Source organism: Ctenopharyngodon idella, chromosome 10 (assembly GCF_019924925.1).
Source record: "Ctenopharyngodon idella isolate HZGC_01 chromosome 10, HZGC01, whole genome shotgun sequence".
Taxonomy (NCBI): domain Eukaryota; kingdom Metazoa; phylum Chordata; class Actinopteri; order Cypriniformes; family Xenocyprididae; genus Ctenopharyngodon; species Ctenopharyngodon idella.
The window spans coordinates 47625078-47648013 of NC_067229.1; the positions used below are offsets into that span (position 1 = coordinate 47625078).

At 37.3% G+C, this 22936-nt stretch overlaps 1 protein-coding gene across 4 annotated transcripts in view; it reads left to right on the forward strand.

Annotated features, from left to right (window-relative positions):
- The window catches only part of LOC127519991 (uncharacterized), a 35114-nt gene that overhangs the window by 9329 nt on the left and 2849 nt on the right, over positions 1–22936 (forward strand). Inside the window, exons 3-6 of one of the 4 annotated variants that reach the window (XM_051907685.1) lie at positions 1840–2131; positions 19124–19248; positions 19502–19799; positions 22492–22827. In XM_051907685.1, coding sequence (XP_051763645.1) covers positions 19164–19248; positions 19502–19799; positions 22492–22827 — 719 coding nt within the window. In that variant the 5' untranslated portion in view covers positions 1840–2131; positions 19124–19163. Of the gene's footprint in view, positions 1–1839; positions 2132–4167; positions 4522–4747; positions 6908–13059; positions 13210–15795; positions 15946–19123; positions 19249–19501; positions 19800–22491; positions 22828–22936 lie in introns of those variants that run through there. The other 3 variants (XM_051907686.1, XM_051907687.1, XM_051907688.1) reach the window with 3 other exon arrangements.

The following is a 22936-nucleotide window of genomic DNA, read 5'->3' on the forward strand; positions in this document are numbered from 1 at the left end:
TTTTATCATTAAAGTTTTTTCTTTTTTTTTTGCATTTGTCAAAGATATTTATCGTGTTAATATTAAATAAATATTAATTAATAAAACTTATTCATTTCGATTTCAGGGATGAAAAAGACTGCAGAAATACCATGAGATGGGCTTATAATTTTTAAGTGTTTTTAAGATGATTATTTGTTGTTTGCTTGTTTTTATTTTATTATGAGCAGTTTAAATGTGTTTTAAACCTATTATTTTAGAAATGTTTTTTTTAAATATCCTATTTGTTTTCATACAGAGAAACACTTGTTTCACTTGTTCAAGACTTCTTTTTTTTAAATGGTTATTTTTTTTTTGACATTAAATAGCCTACGTTACATAATCTAAGTATTATTTGTAACAATTTGAACATGAAGGAAATAATACGATCAAATATAGGCTACAGTCAAATGGGAAACCCTTTACATGTTACTTATTTATTAATATATGTTTGAATTAATACAAAAAGACTTGTATAGTTGTAGTATCGTTGAAGTAAACAATTAACTAAAGCGTATCCATTAACATTAAATCTTCTCAAACTCTGTGTCATGAAGTATTCTTTGGAACATTTTTTTATTTTTGTACATTTTTATGATGTACAAGGAAGGAAAAAAAAGGGACCTTTCTCTCCTTTTTCAATATTAATTTACGTTAAATTACCTCTGGCTCATAGTTTTTTTTTTCTTTTTTTCTTTACTGTTTTTGTGTTTGTTTATAATTCTATTATTGTTGTTAATTCTTTGAATTGTAACTTTTGCCTTTGTCAATAAAAAAAAAGTTAGATTTGACCTATAAATGTATGCATAGTATTTTTCTATACTATAACCTTTTTTTCTTGTTAGTGTGAAAAACACTTTACCTTTTTCCACATTAAAGAATCTTTTGTGGAATAAAAGGGCTTCAAGGATGTTAAAGGTTCTTCAAAGAACCATCCGATCCGTGCAGATAAAGAACCTTTATTTTTAAAGGTGCAGTAAGTGTTTTCTGGTGGATTGAGCTGAGCAGCACAACACACTTGTAGCCAATCAGCAGTAGGGGGCGTGTCCACTCATGATGGGGGAGGAGATAGAGTGAGCCAATCAGCAGTAGGGGGCGTGTCCACTCATGATGGGGGAGGAGATAGAGTGAGCAAGAAGGGGATTTGAAGACTGTCGGTGCGTTCCAAACGGGATATATTGCCCTCCGAAGGGCACTTCGGAATGAAAATAATCATGGCCACCATACTGAAGGGTCGTTCCAAACCGAAGTGCTCAAAACTGGCCACTTCAAAGGGCCCTTCGGATTTCGAAGGATACAACTGATGGACACTTCGGGCACCCATGATCCTTTGCACAGAGAAGTTGTTTGATGTCACAGAATTGGTATAGGAGGCTCGGAGTTCGATTTTACCAATAAATGTATAGTATTTTCTATACTACTGTAATATTTATATGAGTTAGATTTGACACATTATTATGGTCAAAACGACATTGTACTTCAACAAAAATACTCTTTATTAAAATACATAGACACAATATACAATATGGTGCGATAAACCTAAATAAATAAATAAAGTAACGTCGAACAAAGGCCGCAGCTTGCACAATCTACTCCTCTTTGATTGTCTTGTTAGATGTCTTGTAAGATGATGCAGAAATGTGTCCCAAAAAAAAAGTTTTTTTGACCCCTACACCCTTCATCCCTTCGAATCACAATCTACAATGTGTGTTTTATCCATCCATGAAATAGGATATACAGTTTTGTTCTATGCACACATGAACTACGGAATCAGTACCTAATAAATTACTGTGTGCATGTCACCACTGTGTTTCCTGACAGGACAGAATTGGATATGTAATGGATATTTTGAAAAGAATCAGCTCCAAAACGCCGCCCAGCAAGCACTACAAGCCATTGGTTCTACTCGCACGCCGACTGCTTCTAATAAGCTAGCGAACCGGGGCCAGCATGTCTTCAACAACAACCTCCTTAAGTTCCACCGCAGTGTTCTGCAGGACCTGCTGAAAGATGTGGGGGGCTATGAGGAGCTGAATAACCTGATCGAGGGCCTGATGCCCCTCAGCCAAACTCAACAAAATGCAATTAGCACAACAATGGTGGTCCACTTCAGGTCAGTGTGTGTGTGCTCAGGTGAGATGAGTGCTATAGTGTGTAGAAACTTTAGTGTGTAAGTGTATTAGGTCTGGACGATAAAGCGATATAAATAATTATCATGATAAAAAATTAAGATTTAATGTCACAGCTCTCACACTCATGCAGACCACATCTAGTACATTGTGCTGTCACAATCCATAGTGTGAACACTGTTATGTGTGCGGTGTAGTACAATTCAGATATCATGAAAGACCATATCTCATGCTGTTCTGTATCATATATGGACTGGAGTAAGCATGTTTCAGTTTTTATGGACATATTGAAAAAAGCATTGACTGCACCTAGTTTTCTGAATTGTAACCACACTTCAGAATGTTTAGCCATTGCCCTGTGTGTTGTGTCTGAAGGTGCAGGGTTGTTAGAAATGTCTTCTTTAGTGTTATACTTTCCACAGAAAAATTAGGATTTATAGTGGAAATATGCCTGATTCAAATGGATCCTTGGAAGGGTCAAGCCGTGATTGATTGGTTTGTTCTGTCATGTGTCAGGGAGGTTCAACTTCAGCGGTTTCTCAGTTTTGCTCATTTCCATAGGAACTTTAGTTCTGTGGACGCTCTGCTTTCTGCACTCACCAAGGGAGGAAGAGTAAAGTTTTTCTGGACCCATGAAGCTGAGGCTGCCTTTTCTGAGCTCAAGTGTTAATTCATATCTGTCCCAATCCTAACTTTCCCAGAACCTGACAAACCATTGTTGGTTAAGTTTCATAAGAATCTGGAATACATCCAACAGGCCAAATGCTTTTAAAGTCCACTGCATCTGTGCTGAAGCTCACTGCATGATGCGATGCTACAAAACTTCAGCTCGTGATTAGAATCTAAAAAATCTATCTTCATAATGCTATATGTACACCGTCAGCGTGCTCATTTATAATAAAACAAGTTTGACAAGACAGACAGCAGCAGTACAACATCTAATGCTATGAGAGGGTGAAGAAGGATAGTTAAAACGGCCTGTATCATATATCACCTGTTACATTACCATTACATACGCAGCCTTTTCGATTAAACCGTGTTACTTCACTGCCACAGCAGAAATTCCTCCCTCTGCTCATCATGGCTGCTGCCCTGTGGGGAAAGAATGGGCCTCCAAAAGCTTTCTCTTCTATTGAAACAACTCCAATGCAGTCTATTGCATCACAGATTAAACTAATGCCATTTCTCAGACGGCTAATCTGGTCTTCCGCTTGCAATTAGTTTATAAATAAAGCAGAACATATAGCTGAATTTAAAATTCAAATCTCTCTCAAATTCTGCCTTTCAGAAATGTAGGGCATTGGCTCCATATGTACCCCAGTGCCTCTCTACATGGATCTGACGTTCCAGTAAATCTTCCTCTCAATTTTCTGCAAACCAATTTTTGGTCAGCAGTGCCCTGCTATTAATAGCCCACAAATCACGTTCTCGTTTACCATGTACCTGTGAAGTAAGCAAATGCTTATTCCTCCTCTGTTCAGGAAATCACTCAGAAAACACCAACAGAACACTCAACACTCTATTCATCCACACTTTCTTCAGATTTCTCAGATGCTCTAAATCTACTTGCAATTCTAAATTTGATCCATTTGTCTTTCTCCAATCTCCAAGTACTATACAGTAGGTTACTATACTGTACTGTATATATTATAAACAGATCAGTTAATGAGCAGCCATTCAATATTCATTGCTAGTTTACCCACACCCCTCCAGCCTAATCAGTCAGTTTTTCTTATTTTTAGCCCACAGAAGTTCCCAAATTTGATCTCCTGCCGATCCCCTCTTCATCAACAATAATAATAATTCAATAATACAATAAAACATTGCTTTCCAAACAACCTGTCTCTCACAGACAAGCTTATCAATTACCCATTCAACCATCTAGCCATAGCAGTGATTTATTTATTTATTTTTATTTAAATATTTATCACTTCACTGCTGCAGTGATTGCAGTGCTTTCTCCCCTCGTCAAAAATAATCTTTAGGTGTGTTTTTTTTTTGGGTGTGTTTGTCTCTGTAGTTCGAACAATGAGTATGTGGATTATAATGCAGTTGTGTACGGAGAGTACGTGGGGATGCTCCGAGAGGCACTTGTGGCATACCTCAAGGCATGTACATCTAACAACCAAGGTGACAAATACAAAATCCAGGAAAAGCGTTCGCAGGTGGAGTTCATCGCCAATGAGATGGTGAACCGTAATGTGTTTGTGGATCCAATGGCCTGCGATCGCTGGCTGAAGGAGAACCAAAATGGTGTGCAACAGTTCAATGATATCAGAGCTGCATTGAAGAATATGATCCAGAACATCCTGAAGGACTTCAAAGAAGTGTCCAAAAAGATCAAAGGCTTTCGTGAGAAAAACAACTGTAACAGGTTAGACAGCTGGCTCCTGGATTACACTCATGTACAAACAATAAATATAACTGTTAATGCACAATAATCAATCAATAAATAAGCCATAAAAAAGTGAATCACTGACAGACCCAAAAGACCTTCTGATGAGTTCACTAGAGCTCCTCTTAGTCCATTAAATCATATAGTGGATGACCTTCAAAGTAAAGGACATTTTCTCATGTAACTCTTGTTCTCTTTTCAACAGCTAGAGACATCAAGAGATCTATCTTCTGACCCGGAGTAATCACTGGAAGGAGCTCTTCTTTCTAAAATCAATAAGCAATGCTTTTGTTTTACCCACTTTCAATTTTAAATCACATCAGCTAATAATAATAATAATAATAATAATAATTTAAACTCTCTTTGTAGGCCAGATCATTGCCTTGTTTAATTAAACCCAACAGGGCTCTATCATCCAAAAACTCAAGTATTTGACAAGAGACCGTACGATGCCATGGGACTCTTTTTATTGTTAAATAAGAATAGTTGACCCAAAAATGAGAATCTGTTGATACTTTACTCACTCTCAGACCATTCAAGATTTACAAACCCCATTTCCACAGAAGAGGGACATTAGGGAAATTATAATACACAAAAGAAAAGATTGTTGTTGTATGTTTGTAATGTATGATGTGTTTTCGTTGTGCATGTTGTGTGTTGAAGCCAAAGACAAACTTAAACTCACAGAACTGAACTGTGATTTATGGAGCCCTGCACATCACAGGCAAGAAAAAAAAAATTAAATGGTTCGCACAATTTACAAATTTTTTCCCTCGATTTACTAAAACATGCACACGATTTACTATTTTATTCCCTCGATTTATAAATCATGTGAATCACAGATTCATGTTTTAAGGCTCAATATATAAGTTTTCACCACTAGAGGTCGCAGTTTCAAATCAATAACAAAGGTGAAGCTTGATGATGCTAAGAAGAAGAGTGAAACAATGGGAGATGTCGTCAGAGATTGTATATAATGAGGAGATAAAAGGGTCTGTATCTCTTACCATTGGAGAAAGCGTAACGGCTAACTTAATCATGTGTGGCACCTCTCAGCCTATGGTGTAATGGCAGTGACATCAGTCGCAACATTCCCTAGTCTGCCTTCTCTTAAAAAAAATACATTTTTATCAAGCTAAAATCTACATATAGTTTCCAACGAAAGTATTGTTTAGCATGCTTAAGATTAGCAAACAGGCTGTCCATTAATTAAATGATTAGCTATTTCCCCACAAAAGATGTTTAATCAGCATAGTGAAGCCTCTCATCCATTGACTTCCATTCAAAAAACAGCCTCTGGTCTCATTCCCTGCGTACCGCCGGGGGCGGGGCGTTAGCATTAGCTGTTACGCTTTTTTGGCTAAACCTTGCAGACTTGCCTTCCAGTGGCTTTGATGTTGTTTTCACCATGAAGAGAAGCTCACAGAACTGAACTGTGATTTGTTAATTCTGCCACATCTTTGTTTATATTTTTTTAAGAGTGTTTCAGCATCAAATTCAAAATGTGCTTATATTAACTAAATACCATTAAGTTGTTCAATGGAAACACTGGAAATGGTACTTTTGTCAGATAATATCAAAATAATTAACAAATCACAGATTCTTGTTTAAAGGCACAATATATAAGTTTTCGTCACTAGAGGTCGCAAATCAATAACAAAGGCAGAGCTTGATGACGCTATGAAGGACAACAACAGATGTCGTTTTCACCACGAAGAGAAGCGGAAACAGAGGATAGCGCAGATATTACATCATTGACATTCAACAATGACAAGGGACGAGCCATTATTTAAATTTGGAATAGGTTTATGAATCCTTGGGAACTTTTGTTATAATGTAAGTACACAACTGCATGAAATATATCACACTGTGCAAGAGGTTTTTGGATATTTCATTACAAAATCGTACATATTGTGCCTTTAATTACAATTTCCCAAATATCCCAACTTTTCTGGAAATGGGGTTTGCAGAATATGTTTTGATTGATGTATTGAAGCATTTCTTGTGAAGGATCTAAGGGTTCTCAATAGCCTACTTGATTTATATCATTTCTCATTTAGTCATTTCATTATTATTAATTGATGTAATTTTATGTTTTTATATGTTATCATACTTATTTCCTTTCTATTGTTGTGTAATCTTATGATTGTGTGGTTTGAAGGGATGTTTGTCTTCATGAGAAAGAGAAAAGAGAATGTCTCCATTTCAAGGTTTTTAACATCACAGGACGATGCTGTGAAGAAGTCTTTTTTCATTGTTTTTCTCTTGGTATAATAACACTTGTTGGATTTGTGATGGACAGACGAAGTCTGAGCATTAAAACATACACTAAGATTATTCAATAAAGTCTGCTCTTTTATCATCACTTCGTCTCTTTCTGTTCTTTGTGCAATTTATTATGCTGAAGTAAAATTGAACATTTTACCTCTAGCTATATCAAAGCAAGAAAAAATTAATACTAAATGACTTTTTAATATCTGTGTGTGAGCCCTGTGATGAACTGTCCATCATATATATATATATACACACACACACACACACACACACCATGGCAGCATAGAGTCATCGTCATTTATGTAAGTGCATTATATAAAAAATAAACAATTTCTGCCTAAAGTATTTACGAAGAGAAATAGACTCATTTGTCCAGTCAGCATTATTTATTCTGGATCAGAACATGAGCTGAAGGCACAATGTGTTTTTCGTTAGCATGACAATTAATGCATATTTAAGGTCACACATTTGGAATGAATTCTGATTACTGATACAGAAACACAAAATAAAATCCTGTTTAATCTCTGAGCCATTTCCTGGCAGAACATGGGTCATCTATGCCATACTGTTTACAAAGTCAAATAAACACTATATCAAGATTTGGCTGCAACATGGTATCTTAGATATATGGCATTACAGTATATCTAAAACATGTCTTTCAACTTAATCAAGAACCATAGGCACAAATGATAGTTTTGACAGTCAGACCTGTCTGTAAATTCAAGACAGTTACTCTCCCATAATCACACATGATCCCATAATCTCCCATAATCACACATTATTTAGACAGCTGTACTATGACTGAGGTACTTGTAAAAGTGTTGCATACTACAAGTTAAGACACTCTAGTTCTCTGGTCTGGTGTGAAATACAAGCCACCAGAGTTTTAAAATACATTTGAAAAATTAACATTCAATTTTTACAATGTCTGTTACATGTCAGTCTGCAGTATAACTCTAGAAACTGTGCCAGCTTGATCTCAAAGATATTAAATATGCTGAATATTTCACCTCTGTTGTCAGTCTTTACAGATTTGTTAGAATGTCTTGAGGTAGGACAGCAAAGAAAATATAAGCACACAGAATGTTATTTAAGGCATGTACTGATCTGTGATCAGTAGTTAAAAGGCTCTGGCCAGATCTGTTGACCTTTTTATATAATAATATCATTTACAACATTCAACTAATGTTAAATAAGTAAACATTGTATTTGTATTAGAGTAACCTGGCTCTTTGGTGATGCTTGCTTGGGTGAAACAACACCGTTCAGTTTTTTAAATCATTTGTGTTTATGCAAAGCATGTTGTGTGGTGTGGATTTCAGAGATTGAAGCGTACAGTTATAATAACAGGTCTGACATGATTATATGTCACTGTTAATAAGGTATACTGTTACAGCAGGGTGTAATTATACACAAATTATGGAAATGACTTAATGTAAACAAGTAGAATTACAAAAACAAAAATAGATCATAAGATGTATATTAATATAGGCACTTAAAATAATCACTAAACCTGGATCACTACCAAATATGAAAGTGCATGTTTCATATGTACCACTGTAGGGTATAAAACACATTTGTATGTTATTATTTAAAGCTTTGGTTAATTTATGCATCTTAGAAAATGACTACACTGCAAAAAAATTATTTTCTTACTTAGTGTTTTTGTCTTGTTTTCCAGTACAAATATATACACATTCTTAAATTAAGATACTTTTACTTGAGAAGCAAAATGACTTAAGATATTGTCTTGTCTTGTTTAATGAAAAATGTATCACAATTAAGAGTTTTTGCTGAAAACAAGGAAAAATATCTTCCAATATGGTCAGAACAATAAACTCCCAGACACTGAATTAAGTTTATTTTTCTGACCCCATTGGCAGATATTTTTCATGTTTTAAACATAAACCCACTTTATTTTTTCATGAAAGACTTAATATCTTAGAGGATTTTGCTTCTCAAGTAAATGTGTATTTAAGAATGTTTAAGTATTTTAGATATTTATACTTGAAAACAAGACAAAAAAAAAGATTTATTTATTTTTTTTAATTTTCTAAGATGCATATTCTGTTTCTTAAGTTTTAGGGTGTTCAGATAAGGCCCTCAGCACTTAATATGTGATCATGTGTAAGGAAAAACTAAATGAGAAAGTATACAATAGAAAACAAGTAATATTTGCTGGATCTTAGTGCTGCATTTGACACTATTGATCACAATATTCTTTTGAATAGACTCAAAAATTATGTTGGCATTAGTGGAATTGCACTGTCATGGTTCAAATCATATCATATCATAATCAAATTATATCATCTTATTTGACTGTTGCTGTTCACTCTGTACATGCTACCCTTGGGAGATATCATTAGGAAGCATGGCGTTAGTTTTCACGCTGATGATACTCAGCTCTATATTTCTTCGCGCCCTGACGAAACTTACCAATTCACAAAATTAACGGAATGCATAGCTGACATAAAAAATTGGATGACCAGTAATTTCCTACTACTAAATTCAGAAAAAACAGAGATTCTAATTTTTGGACCAAAAACTTCTTCACGTAATAACCTAGAATACTGTCTAACACTTGATGGCTGCTCTGTTAAGTCTTCGTCGTCAGTTAGGAACCTGGGTGTGCTCTTTGATACCAATCTTTCATTTGAAGGTCATGTTTCTAGCATCTGTAAAACCGCATTCTTCCATCTTAAAAATATATCTAAACTACGACATATGCTCTCAATGAAAAATGCAGAACAGTTAGTTCATGCGTTCATGACCTCAAGGCTAGATTACTGTAACGGTTCTGGCTGGCCTAATCTATACAGCCTAACAATTTACATGATTTGAATTATAGAAGTAGATAATGTGTTATGTGTATGCAAGTTTAAACACATGTGGTTTTAGTCTAGACTTAAACTGACAGAGCGTGTCTGCTTCCCGAACAATGATAGGAAGATTGTTCCAAAGTTTAGGTGCTAAATAGGAAAAGGATCATAATTTTCAAGTCTATTCAAAAGAATATTGTGGTCGATAGTGTCAAAAGCAGCACTGAGATCTAGTAAGAGCAAATCATTAGTGACTCTAATGAGAGCAGTCTCAGTACTATGGTACGGTCTAATCCTGACTGGAAATCCTCACAGATATTATTTCTTTCTAAAAAGGAACATAGTTGTGATGAAACTGCCTTTTCTAGTATTTTTGACAGAAAAGGTAGATTCGAGATCGGCCTGTAATTGACTAATTCTCTAGGATGTGTTTTTTTTAATAAGAGGTTTAATAATAGCCAGCTTAAAAGTTTTCGGTATGTATCCTAGTGATAAAGATGAATTAATGATATTAAGAAGAGGATCTATGACCTCTGGAAGCATTTCTTTCAATAGCTTAGTCGGCATAGAGTCTAACATACATGTTGTTGATTTTGATGATTTAACAAGTTTAGAGAATTCTTCCTCTCCTAAAGCAGCGAATGAATTGAGTTTTTCCTCAGGGACACTACAACGCACTGTAGTAGACGGTTGCATGGTTATAATTTTCTCTCTAATATTGTCAATCTTGCAAGTAAAGAAGTTCATAAAGTCATTACTGCTGTGCTGTTTGGAAACATCAGAAGTTGAAGCTCTATTTCTCGTTAGTTTAGCCACTGTGTCAAATAAATACCTAGAAAATACCTTTTCTTCTGAGAGATTTGAAAAATAAGTAGATCTAGCATTTTTTAAGGCCTTTCTGTACTCAATCATTCTCTCTCTCCACGAAATGCAAATAACTGATGTAGGCGAGTAGCCCTATATCAGGTGTTATGGAAAGTGTGTTCCTGGCTGGCCTAATCTATACAGCCTAACAATTTAAATGATTTGAATTATAGAAGTAGATAATGGTTTATGTGTATGGAAATTTAAACAGATGTGGTTTTAGTCTAGACTTAAACTGACAGAGTGTATCTGCTCCCCAAACAGTAATAGGAAGACTGTTCCAAAGTTTAGGTGCTAAATAGGAGAAGGATCTACCGCCTGCAGTTGAATTTGATATTCTAGGTATTATCAACTGGCCTGAATTCTGAGATCGCAATAGACATGAAGGACTATAATACATTAAGAGTTCGCTCAGGTACTGGGGAGCTAAACCATTTAGTGCTTTGTAGGTAAGTAGCAAGATTTTAAAATCTATACGATGTTTAATAGGGAGCCAATGCAGTGTTGACAGAACCGGGCTAATATGGTCATACTTCCTGGCTCTAGTAAGAACTCTAGCTGCTGCGTTTTGGACCAGCTGTAGTTTGTTTAACAGGCGAGCAGAACAACCACTCAGTAGAGCGTTACAGTAATCTAGCCTTGAGGTCATGAACGCATGAACTAACTGTTCTGCATTTGTCATTGAGAGCATATGTCGTAATTTAGATATATTTTTAAGATGGAAGAATGCGGTTTTACAGATGCTAGAAACATGACCTTCAAATGAAAGATTGGTATCAAAGAGCACACCCAGGTTCCTAACTGACGACGAAGACTTAACAGAGCAGCCATCAAGTGTTAGACAGTATTCTAGGTTATTACGTGAAGAAGTTTTTGGTCCAAAAATTAGAATCTCAGTTTTTTCTGAATTTAGTAGTAAGAAATTACTGGTCATCCAATTTTTTATGTCAGCTATGCATTCCGTTAATTTTGTGAATTGGTAAGTTTCGTCAGGGCTTGAAGAAATATAGAGCTGAGTATCATCAGCGTAACAGTAAAAACTAACGCCATGCTTCCTAATGATATCTCCCAAGGGTAGCATGTACAGAGTGAACAGCAACGGTCCTAGTACTGAGCCTTGCGGTACTCCATATTGAACTTGTGATCGATATGACATCTCTTCATTTACTACTACAAGTAAGATTTGAACCATGCCAATGCAATTCCACTAATGCCAACATAATTTTCAAGTCTATTCAAAAGAATATTGTGATCAATAGTGTCAAAAGCAGCACTGAAATCTAGTAACACTAACAGAGAGATACAACCACGATCTGATGATAAGAGCAGATCATTAGTAACTCTAACGAGAGCAGTCTCAGTACTATGGTACGGTCTAAATCCTGACCGGAAATCCTCACAGACACCATTTCTTTCTAAAAAGGAACATAGTTGTGATGATACTGCCTTTTCTAGTATTTTTGACAGAAAAGGTAGATTCGAGATCGGCCTGTAATTGACTAATTCTCTAGGATCAAGTTGTGTTTTTTTAATAAGAGGTTTAATAATAGCCAGCTTTAAAAAATTCGGTACGTATCCTAGTGATAAAGATGAATTAATGATATTAAGAAGAGGATCTATGACCTCTGGAAGCATCTCTTTCAATAGCTTAGTCGGCATAGGGTCTAACATACGTGTTGTTGATTTTGATGATTTAACAAGTTTAGAGAATTCTTCCTCTCCTAAAGCAGCGAATGAATTGAGTTTTTCCTCAGGGACACTACAACGCACTGTAGTAGACGGTTGCATGGTTATAATTTTCTCTCTAATATTGTCAATCTTGCAAGTAAAGAAGTTCATAAAGTCATTACTGCTGTGCTGTTTGGAAACATCAGAAGTTGAAGCTCTATTTCTCTTAAATTTAGCCACTGTAAGAAAATACCTTTTCTTCTGAGAGATTTGAAAAATAAGTAGATCTAGCATAATTAGGGCCCGAACACAGATGGTGTGAGGACCCTATTGGAATTGCTCCGTTTATTATTATTATTCTCCAAAGTGAATCGCACTTTTGAGGGCCTAAATGTGCTCGAAAACTCATGAAACTTTGCATACGCATCAGAAGTGGTGAAAATGGGTTTCAGAATTGAGTGTGGCAAAATGGCTTGATAGTGCCACCTATAAATTTTCAATGAAGTGCCCCTCATGGTGTGTTTCACATACAAGTATGAAATTCGGTACACATATGTAACAGCCCAATACCTACAAAAAAGTCTCTTGGAGCAAAATCTGAAATCTGAATAGCATTTTTTAAGGTCTTTCTGTACTCAATCATTCTCTCTCTCCACGAAATGCGAAAAACTGATGTAGGCGAGTAGCCTATATCAGGTGTTATGGAAAGTGTGTTCCTGGCTGGCCTAATCTATACAGCCTAACAATTTAAATGATTTGAATTATAAAGTAGATAATAGTTTATGTGTATGCAAATTTAAACAGATGTGGTTTTAGTCTAGACTTAAACTGACAGAGTGTATCTGCTCCCCAAACAGTGATAGGAAGACTGTTCCAAAGTTTAGGTGCTAAATAGGAGAAGGATCTACCGCCTGCAGTTGAATTTGATATTCTAGGTATTATCAACTGGCCTGAATTCTGAGATCGCAATAGACGTGAAGGACTATAATACATTAAGAGTTCGCTCAGGTACTGGGGAGCTAAACCATTTAGTGCTTTGTAGGTAAGTAGCAAGATTTTAAAATCTATACGATGTTTAATAGGGAGCCAATGCAGTGTTGACAGAACCGGGCTAATATGGTCATACTTCCTGGCTCTAATAAGAACTCTAGCTGCTGCGTTTTGGACCAGCTGTAGTTTGTTTAACAGGCGAGCAGAACAACCACTCAGTAGAGCGTTACAGTAATCTAGCCTTGAGGTCATGAACGCATGAACTAACTGTTCCACATTTTTCATTGAGAGCATATGTCGTAGTTTAGATATATTTTTAAGATGGAAGAATGCGGTTTTACAGATGCTAGAAACATGACCTTCAAATGAAAGATTGGTATCAAAGAGCACACCCAGGTTCCTAACTGACGACGAAGACTTAACAGAGCAGCCATCAAGTGTTAGACAGTATTCTAGGTTATTACGTGAAGAAGTTTTTGGTCCAAAAATTAGAATCTCTGTTTTTTCTGAATTTAGTAGTAGGAAATTACTGGTCATCCAATTTTTTATGTCAGCTATGCATTCCGTTAATTTTGTGAATTGGTAAGTTTCGTCAGGGCGCGAAGAAATATAGAGCTGAGTATCATCAGCGTGAAAACTAACGCCATGCTTCCTAATGATATCTCCCAAGGGTAGTGTCACGATCACCGTCTGTTCCTGTCAGTTCCTGGACTCCATTTCCCACAATCCTCCCTTCCAATCACATGCACACTCCACTCCAATCACCAATTGCCACACACACCTGCAAATCATTACCTGGACTATAAAAGACTCACACACACACCACCTCATGGCGAAGTCTTGTTAACCCTTGTTGCAATTCTGAGCGTTTATTTCCTGTCTGCCTGTTTGTTTCCGATCCTGTCTGTTGCCCGTTATTGACCCGTTGCTGCCTACCTTTGATCCTTGCCTGGTATACTGTTCTGTGAGTGTTTTCTGCCTGCCCTGACTATTGCCTGTATCCTGACTACGATTCTGCCTGTCCCTGCTGTTCCTGTTTGCCCCTGCTTTGACCCTGCCTGTACGACCACGTTCTTTTATAATAAAGCTAGCAAATGGATCCCCGCCTGAGTCTTGCTTCGTTACAGGTAGCATGTACAGAGTGAACAGCAACGGCCCTAGTACTGAGCCTTGCGGTACTCCATATTGAACTTGTGATCGATATGACATCTCTTCGTTTACTACTACAAACTGATAACGGTCAGATAAGTAAGATTTGAACAATGACAATGCAATTCCACTAATGCCAACATAATTTTCAAGTCTATTCAAAAGAATATTGTGGTCGATAGTGTCAAAAGCAGCACTGAAATCTAGTAACACTAACAGAGAGATACAACCACGATCTGATGATAAGAGCAGATCATTAGTGACTCTAACGAGAGCAGTCTCAGTACTATGGTACGGTCTAAGTCCTGACCGGAAATCCTCACAGACACCATTTCTTTCTAAAAAGGAACATAGTTGTGATGATACTGCCTTTTCTAGTATTTTTGACAGAAAAGGTAGATTCGAGATCGGCCTGTAATTGACTAATTCTCTAGGATCAAGTTGTGGTTTTTTAATAAGAGGTTTAATAATAGCCAGCTTAAAAAATTTCGGTATGTATCCTAGTGATAAAGATGAATTAATGAAATTAAGAAGAGGATCTATGACCTCTGGAAGCATCTCTTTCAATAGCTTAGTCGGCATAGGGTCTAACATACATGTTGTTGATTTTGATGATTTAACAAGTTTAGACAATTCTTCCTCTCCTAAAGCAGTGAATGAATTGAGTTTTTCCTCAGGGACACTACAACGCACTGTAGTAGACGGTTGCATAGTTATAATTTTCTCTCTAATATTGTCAATCTTGCAAGTAAAGAAGTTCATAAAGTCATTACTGCTGTGCTGTTTGGAAACATCAGAAGTTGAAGCTCTATTTCTCTTAAATTTAGCCACTGTAAGAAAATACCTTTTCTTCTGAGAGATTTGAAAAATAAGTAGATCTAGCATAATTAGGGCCCGAACACAGATGGTGTGAGGACCCTATTGGAATTGCTCCGTTTATTATTATTATTATTATTCTCCAAAGTGAATCGCACTTTTGAGGGCCTAAATGTGCTCAAAAACTCATGAAACTTTGCATACGCATCAGAAGTGGTGAAAATGGGTTTCAGAATTGAGTGTGGCAAAATGGCTTGATAGTGCCACCTATAAATTTTCAATGAAGTGCCCCTCATGGTGTGTTTCACGTACAAGTATGAAATTCGGTACACATATGTAACAGCCCAATACCTACAAAAAAGTCTCTTGGAGCAAAATCTGAAATCTGAATAGCATTTTTTAAGGTCTTTCTGTACTCAATCATTCTCTCTCTCCACGAAATGCGAAAAACTGATGTAGGCGAGTAGCCTATATCAGGTGTTATGGAAAGTGTGTTCCTGGCTGGCCTAATCTATACAGCCTAACAATTTACATGATTTGAATTATAAAGTAGATAATAGTTTATGTGTATGCAAATTTAAACAGATGTGGTTTTAGTCTAGACTTAAACTGACAGAGTGTGTCTGCTCCCCAAACAGTGATAGGAAGACTGTTCCAAAGTTTAGGTGCTAAATAGGAGAAGGATCTACCGCCTGCAGTTGAATTTGATATTCTAGGTATTATCAACTGGCCTGAATTCTGAGATCGCAATAGACGTGAAGGACTATAATACATTAAGAGTTCGCTCAGGTACTGGGGAGCTAAACCATTTAGTGCTTTGTAGGTAAGTAGCAAGATTTTAAAATCTATACGATGTTTAATAGGGAGCCAATGCAGTGTTGACAGAACCGGGCTAATATGGTCATACTTCCTGGCTCTAGTAAGAACTCTAGCTGCTGTGTTTTGGACCAGCTGTAGTTTATTTATCAGGCGAGCAGAACAACCACTCAGTAGAGCGTTACAGTAATCTAGCCTTGAGGTCATGAACACATGAACTAACTGTTCCACATTTTTCATTGAGAGCATATGTCGTAGTTTAGATATATTTTTAAGATGGAAGAATGCGGTTTTACAGATGCTAGAAACATGGCCTTCAAATGAAAGATTGGTATCAAAGAGCACACCCAGGTTCCTAACTGACGACGAAGACTTAACAGAGCAGCCATCAAGTGTTAGACAGTATTCTAGGTTATTACGTGAAGAAGTTTTTGGTCCAAAAATTAGAATCTCAGTTTTTTCTGAATTTAGTAGTAAGAAATTACTGGTCATCCAATTTTTTATGTCAGCTATGCATTCCGTTAATTTTGTGAATTGGTAAGTTTCGTCAGGGCGCGAAGAAATATAGAGCTGAGTATCATCAGCGTAACAGTGAAAACTAACACCATGCTTCCTAATGATATCTCCCAAGGGTAGCATGTACAGAGTGAACAGCAACGGCCCTAGTACTGAGCCTTGCGGTACTCCATATTGAACTTGTGATCGATATGACATCTCTTTGTTTACTACTACAAACTGATAACGGTCAGATAAGTAAGATTTGAACCATGCCAATGCAATTCCACTAATGCCAACATAATTTTCAAGTCTATTCAAAAGAATATTGTGGTCAATAGTGTCAAAAGCAGCACTGAAAATCTAGTAACACTAATAGAGAGATACAACCATGATCTGATGATAAGAGCAAATCATTAGTGACTCTAATGAGAGCAGTCTCAGTACTATGGTACGGTCTAAGTCCTGACTGGAAATCCTCACAGATACCATTTCTTTCTAAAAAGGAACATAGTTGTGATGAAACTGACTTTTCTAGTATTTTTGACAGAAAAGGTAGATTCGAGATTGGCCTGTAAATGACTAATTCTCTAGGATCAAGCTGAGGTTTTTTAATAAGAAGTTTAATAATAGCCAGCTTAAACATTTTCGGTATGTATCCTAGTGATAAAGATTAATTAACGATATTAAGAAGAGGATCTATGACCTCTGGAAGCATCTCTTTCAATAGCTTAGTCGGCATAGAGTCTAACATACATGTTGTTGATTTTGATGATTTAACAAGTTTAGACAATTCTTCCTCTACTAAAGCAGTAAATGAATTGAATTTTTCCTCAGGGACACTACAATGCACTGTCTGACGCGATACTGTAGCAGACGGTTGCATGGTTATAATTTTCTCTCTAATATTGTCAATCTTGCAAGTAAAGAAGTTCATAAAGTCATTACTGCTGTGCTGTTTGGAAACATCAGAAGTTGAAGCTCTATTTCTCGTTAGTATGCTAACACTGTGTCAAATAAATACCTAGGGTTGTGTTTATTTTCTTCTAAGAGATTTGAAAAATAAGTAGATCTAGCATTTTTTAAGGCCTCAATCATTCTCTCCCTCCACAAAATGTGAAAAACTTCTAGTTTTTGAATGTAACTGTGATCAGCTAACTGTTTAGTATTATGACAATAAAATTTTCTTTCCGTTCTACTGGACCTACCATATGCACCAGGAGCATAAGAAAATGTATCTTTTGTGCCATGCAATTGTGATATGTAATATGCCGAGGGTCACAGATGGGGTGCAGTTAGTTTTACATTCTGTATTTTTGCTGATATTCACCTAGAGGGGGTTTGACCACTCGTTTATTTGCTGGTTGGTCTTATTAGCTGGTTTCCAGCCTGACAGAACTGGTGGTTCTAGCTGGTCTGTCTGATGATTTTAGTTTCAAAACCTCTCTAAAAGCATGATTGAGCCTTCGCTGTTGTTGGTCCTAGTCTATGGAATAACTTATCAATTCCGGTTAGAACTGCTTCCTCTTCACCAAGTTTGAAGTTTTTTCTTAATATTTGCTTAAAAAAACATCTTTTATCAATAGCATTCAACCAGGCATAATTAGGGCCCGAGCACCAATGGTGTGAGGACCCTATTGGAATTGTTCCGTTTATTATTATTATTATTATTATTATTATTCCTCACCAAAGTGAATCGCATTTTTGAGGGCCTAAACGTGCTCGAAAACTCATGAAACTTTGCACATGCGTCAGAAGTGGTGAAAATTTACGTCTGATATGGGTTTCAGAATTGGGTGTGGCAAAATGGCTCGATAGCGCCACCTATAAATTTTCAATGAAATGCCCCTTGCGGTGTGTTTCACGTACAAGTATAAAATTCGGTACACACATGTAACAGCCCAATACCTACAAAAAAGTCTCTTGGAGCAAAATCTGAAACTGAACAGGAAGTCAGATATTTTTAATTAACTTTACAAAATTTGTGCAATTTTTGCCATTTCCAGACGTTGTACATTAACAAACTCCTCCCAGAGCTTTAATCAGATCAACATCATATTTGGTCAGTCTAATCTAAAGGCCTTTGCGACGTTATATTGCGAAGATCTAGAGTTTTCATTGAAGGGCGTGACTGTGGCCTGACAAATTTCGATGTTTCGCCATAAAACAGGAAGTTGTTGTAACTAGGGTATACAATGTCTGATATGCCCCAAACTTCACGTTTTATTAGAGTCCTGGCCTGAAAACATCTACAATGCAATATTCAGTGACAGTCATAGCGCCACCTGCGGGCAACAGGAAATGACATGTTTTACACTGTGATTAACTCCTCATAGACATTTAACCGTGTGGATTTAAGGGTAGACCTAATACACTTACACACGTTCCTGCATTCCTGTTACATATCACACATGTGCACTTCAATAAGCCGACAGAAAGCAGGTTAATGCGTTTACATGCTGGGCGAAATCTGTGTAAGGGGCAAAACTCTAGCTGTGACGATCGGTTTATGCTTAAGCCTATGACCTGGTCCTTACTCCGATAAAGGAAAACAAGTTAACGTGTTTACATGAACATGATCCACCCCCTCCCCGGACCCCCCTTTAAATTTATACATACTTTTGTCAGTCAAACACTTTAATACACATTTCTGGGTCCATCTGGTGAAATATTATGTTGTTTTAATACAGATAAACTTGCTGACCAGTAAAGGACCTGACTGAGACCATAATGACTCCTATTCTGAAGTTCATGCTGGCTTTGGCAACAGTTTTGGGGGTTGTAGTAACCACCGTAAACTCCATCCCCCCTAAGAGTGAGATACACCAATACACAAATCTCACACACATACAACAAGAGTGAGAAACACTAATATAATGACTGTGTGTGTGTGCTCTAAACAAAAGACATTACCTACCTATTCTCCTAAATCACAATCTACAATGTATGTTTTATCCATCCATGAAATAGGATATACAGTTTTGTTCTATGCACACATGAACTACAGAATCAGTACCTAATAAATTACTGTGTGAATGTTTGCATGTCACCGCTGTGTTTTCTGACAGAACAGAATGTGAATCGTGATAACAATTCTGTAAGGGAAAAGCTCCAAATCGCCGGCCAGAACGCACTAGATGCCATTGGTTCTAAACACACGCTGTCTGGTTCTCAAGCGTTAGCGGGACGGGGCCAGCATGTCTTCAACAATGGACTCCTTAAGTTCCACCGCAGCGTTCTGAAGGACCTGCTGAAATCAAATGTGAGGGGCTATGATGAGCTGGATAACATGGTGAAGGACCTCAGGATCCCCCTCATTGAACATCAACAAAAAGCAATTAGCACGATAATGGTGGTCGACTTCAGGTCAGTGTGTGTGTGCTCAGGTGGGATGAGTGCTACAGTGTGTAGAAACTTTAGTGTGTAAGTGTATTAGGTCTGGATGATAAAGCGATATAAATAATTATCATGATAAAAAATTAAGATTTAATGTCACAGCTCTCATACTCATGCAGACCACATCTAGTACATTGCGCTGTCACAATCCATGGAGCAAAAACATCTAAGCAAACACTTGTTAATGGGGGTCAGTGGTAGGGTTGGGTACCATTCACATTTTAACTGGTACCGGTACCAGTATCGGCACCTGAAATTCGGTGCCGGTACCCAATGGTACCTTTTTTTCTGTACTTTACTCTCTGAGTAATAATAAAAACATTTATTTCAGTAAAAAAAAAAAAAAAGTCTAAACCTCCTAATTTCAACATTTTGTTATATATTTAGAAATTTTACACACTAGACAAAATAAATCCCTACAACCTCCAGCCTGGCAGTCACGTAACGTCACAGTGTCTCCAGTCCAGGGCATAGTGTGAACACTGTTATGTGTGCGGTGTAGTAGAATTCAAATGTCACGAAAGACCATTTCTCACGCTGTTCTGTATCATATATGGACTGGAGTAAGCATGTTTCAGTTTTTATGGACATATTACAAATAGCGTTGTCTGCATCTAGTTTTCTGAATTGTAACCACACTTCAGAACTTTAGCCATTGTCCTGTGTATTGTGTCTGAACAAGGTGCAGGGGTGACGTCGAATGGTCTCTCTCTCTTTCTCTAACGTACCTTACTCTCACTCCCAGATGTGTTCTCAGGTACCGAAATTTGGCACCGATTAATTTAATTCGGTTGATGTCCGTAAAAGTACCAAGTTCGGTACCAACCCTAGTCAGTGGTGACATGATCTGCCATCTTTTGGGTTTGTGGTTTCCATGAAGATTACGGCATGTGATGCACTCGTGAATGACACTGAAGTCACACCTCTAGCCACCAGCTAGCCAAAAACCAGCACCACCCACAGCACCCTCTGTGAAATGTCTTCCTTGGTGTTATACTTTCCACAGCAAAATTAGGATTTATAGTGGAACCAGGCCTGATCCAAATGGATCCTTGGAAAGGTCAAGCCATGACTGATTGGCTCATTCTGTCATGTGTCAGGGAGGTTCAACTTCAGCGGTTTCTCAGTTTTGCTCATTTCCATAGGAACTTTAGTTCTGTGGACGCTCTGCTTTCTGCACTCACCAAGGGAGGAAGAGTAAAGTTCTTCTGGACCCATGAAGCTGAGGCTGCCTTTTCTGAGCTCAAGTGTCGATTCATATCTGTCCCTATCCCAACTTTCCCAGAACCTGACAAACCATTGTTGGTGGAGAATCTGGAATACATCCAACAGGCCAAATGCTTTTAAAGTCCACCGCATCCGCGCTGAACCTTGTCGCATGATGCAATGCTACAAAACTTCGGCTCGTGATTAGAATCTAAAAAATCTATCTTCATAATGCTATATGTACACCGTCAGCGTGCTCATTTATAATAAAACAAGTTTAACAAGACAGACAGCAGCAGTACAACATCTAATGCTATGAGAGGGTGAAGAAGGATAGTAAAAACGGCCTGTATCATATATCACCTGTTACATTACCGTTACATACGCAGCCTTTTCGATTAAACCATGTTACTTCACTGCCACAGCAGAAATTCCTCCCTCCGCTCATCATGGCTGCTGCCCTGTGGGGAAAGAATGGGCCTCCAAAAGCTTTCTCTTCCATTGAAACAACTCCAATGCAGTCTATTGCATCGCAGGTTAAGTTCCTCCAAACTAATGGCATTCCTCAGACGGCTAATCTGGTCTTCTGCTTGCAATTAGTTTATAAATAAAGCAGAACATATAGCTGAATTTAAAATTCAAATCTCTCTCAAATTCTGCCTTTCAGAAATGTAGGGCATTGGCTCCATATGTACCCCAGTGCCTCTCTACATGGATCTGACGTTCCAGTAAATCTTCCTCTCAAGTGTTGGTCAGCAGTGCCCTGTTATTAATAGCCCTCAAATCTCCCTCTTTATTAAACGCATCCAAATGTCTGAACCCAGCCCTTTGGATTCTCATTTGCCACTTGAAGTATTAAGCAAATGCCTATTCCTTCTCTGTTCAGGAAATCACTCAGAAAACACCAACAGAACACTCAACACTCTATTCATCCACACTTTCTTCAGATTTCTCAGATGCTCCAAATCTTGCAATTCTAAATTTGATCCATTTGTCTTTCTCCAATCTCCAAGTACTATACAGTAGGTTACTATACTGTACTGTATATATTATAAACAGATCAGTTAATGAGCAGCCATTCAATATTCATTGCTAATTTACCCACACCCCTCCAGCCTAATCGGTCAGTTTCCTTATTTTTAGCCCACAGAAGTTCCCAAATTTAATCTCCTGCCGATCCCCTCTTCATCAACAATAATAATAATACAATAATACAATAAAACATTGGTTCCAAAATGCTTTCCAAACAGACATCAGTTCAAACCTGTCTCTCACAGACAAGCTTATCAATTACCCATTCAACCATCTAGCCACAGCAGTGATTTATTTATTTATTTTTATATAAATATTTATCACTTCACTGCTGCAGTGATTGCAGTGCTTTCTCCCCTCGTCAAAAATAATCTTTAGGTGTGTGTGTTTTTTTTGGTTTTTTTTGGTGTGTTTGTCTCTGTAGTTTGGAGGACAAGTATGAGGATTTTAATGCAGAGGTGTTCGGAGAGTATGCGAGGTTGCTCCGAGAGGCACTTGTGGCATACCTCAAGGCTGATATATATGACGATGAAGATGAGAAAAACATAATCAAAACGGAGGTGCAGGACATCACCAGTAAGATGGTGGACCATGAAGTGTATGTGGACCCGATGGCCCGCGATCGCTGGCTGCAGGAGAACCCAAAACAGAAGCAACTGTACAATGAGGTCAGCGATGCATTGATAAAAATGTTCCAGAACATCCTGGAGGCCTTCAAAATAGTGTCCAAAAACATCAAAGGCCCTCACAAGAGAAAAAGGTTAGACAGCTGGCTCCTGGATTACATTTATGTACAAACAATAAATATAACTGTTAATGCACAAAAATCAATCAATAAATATAAGCCATAAAAAAGTGAATCATTGACA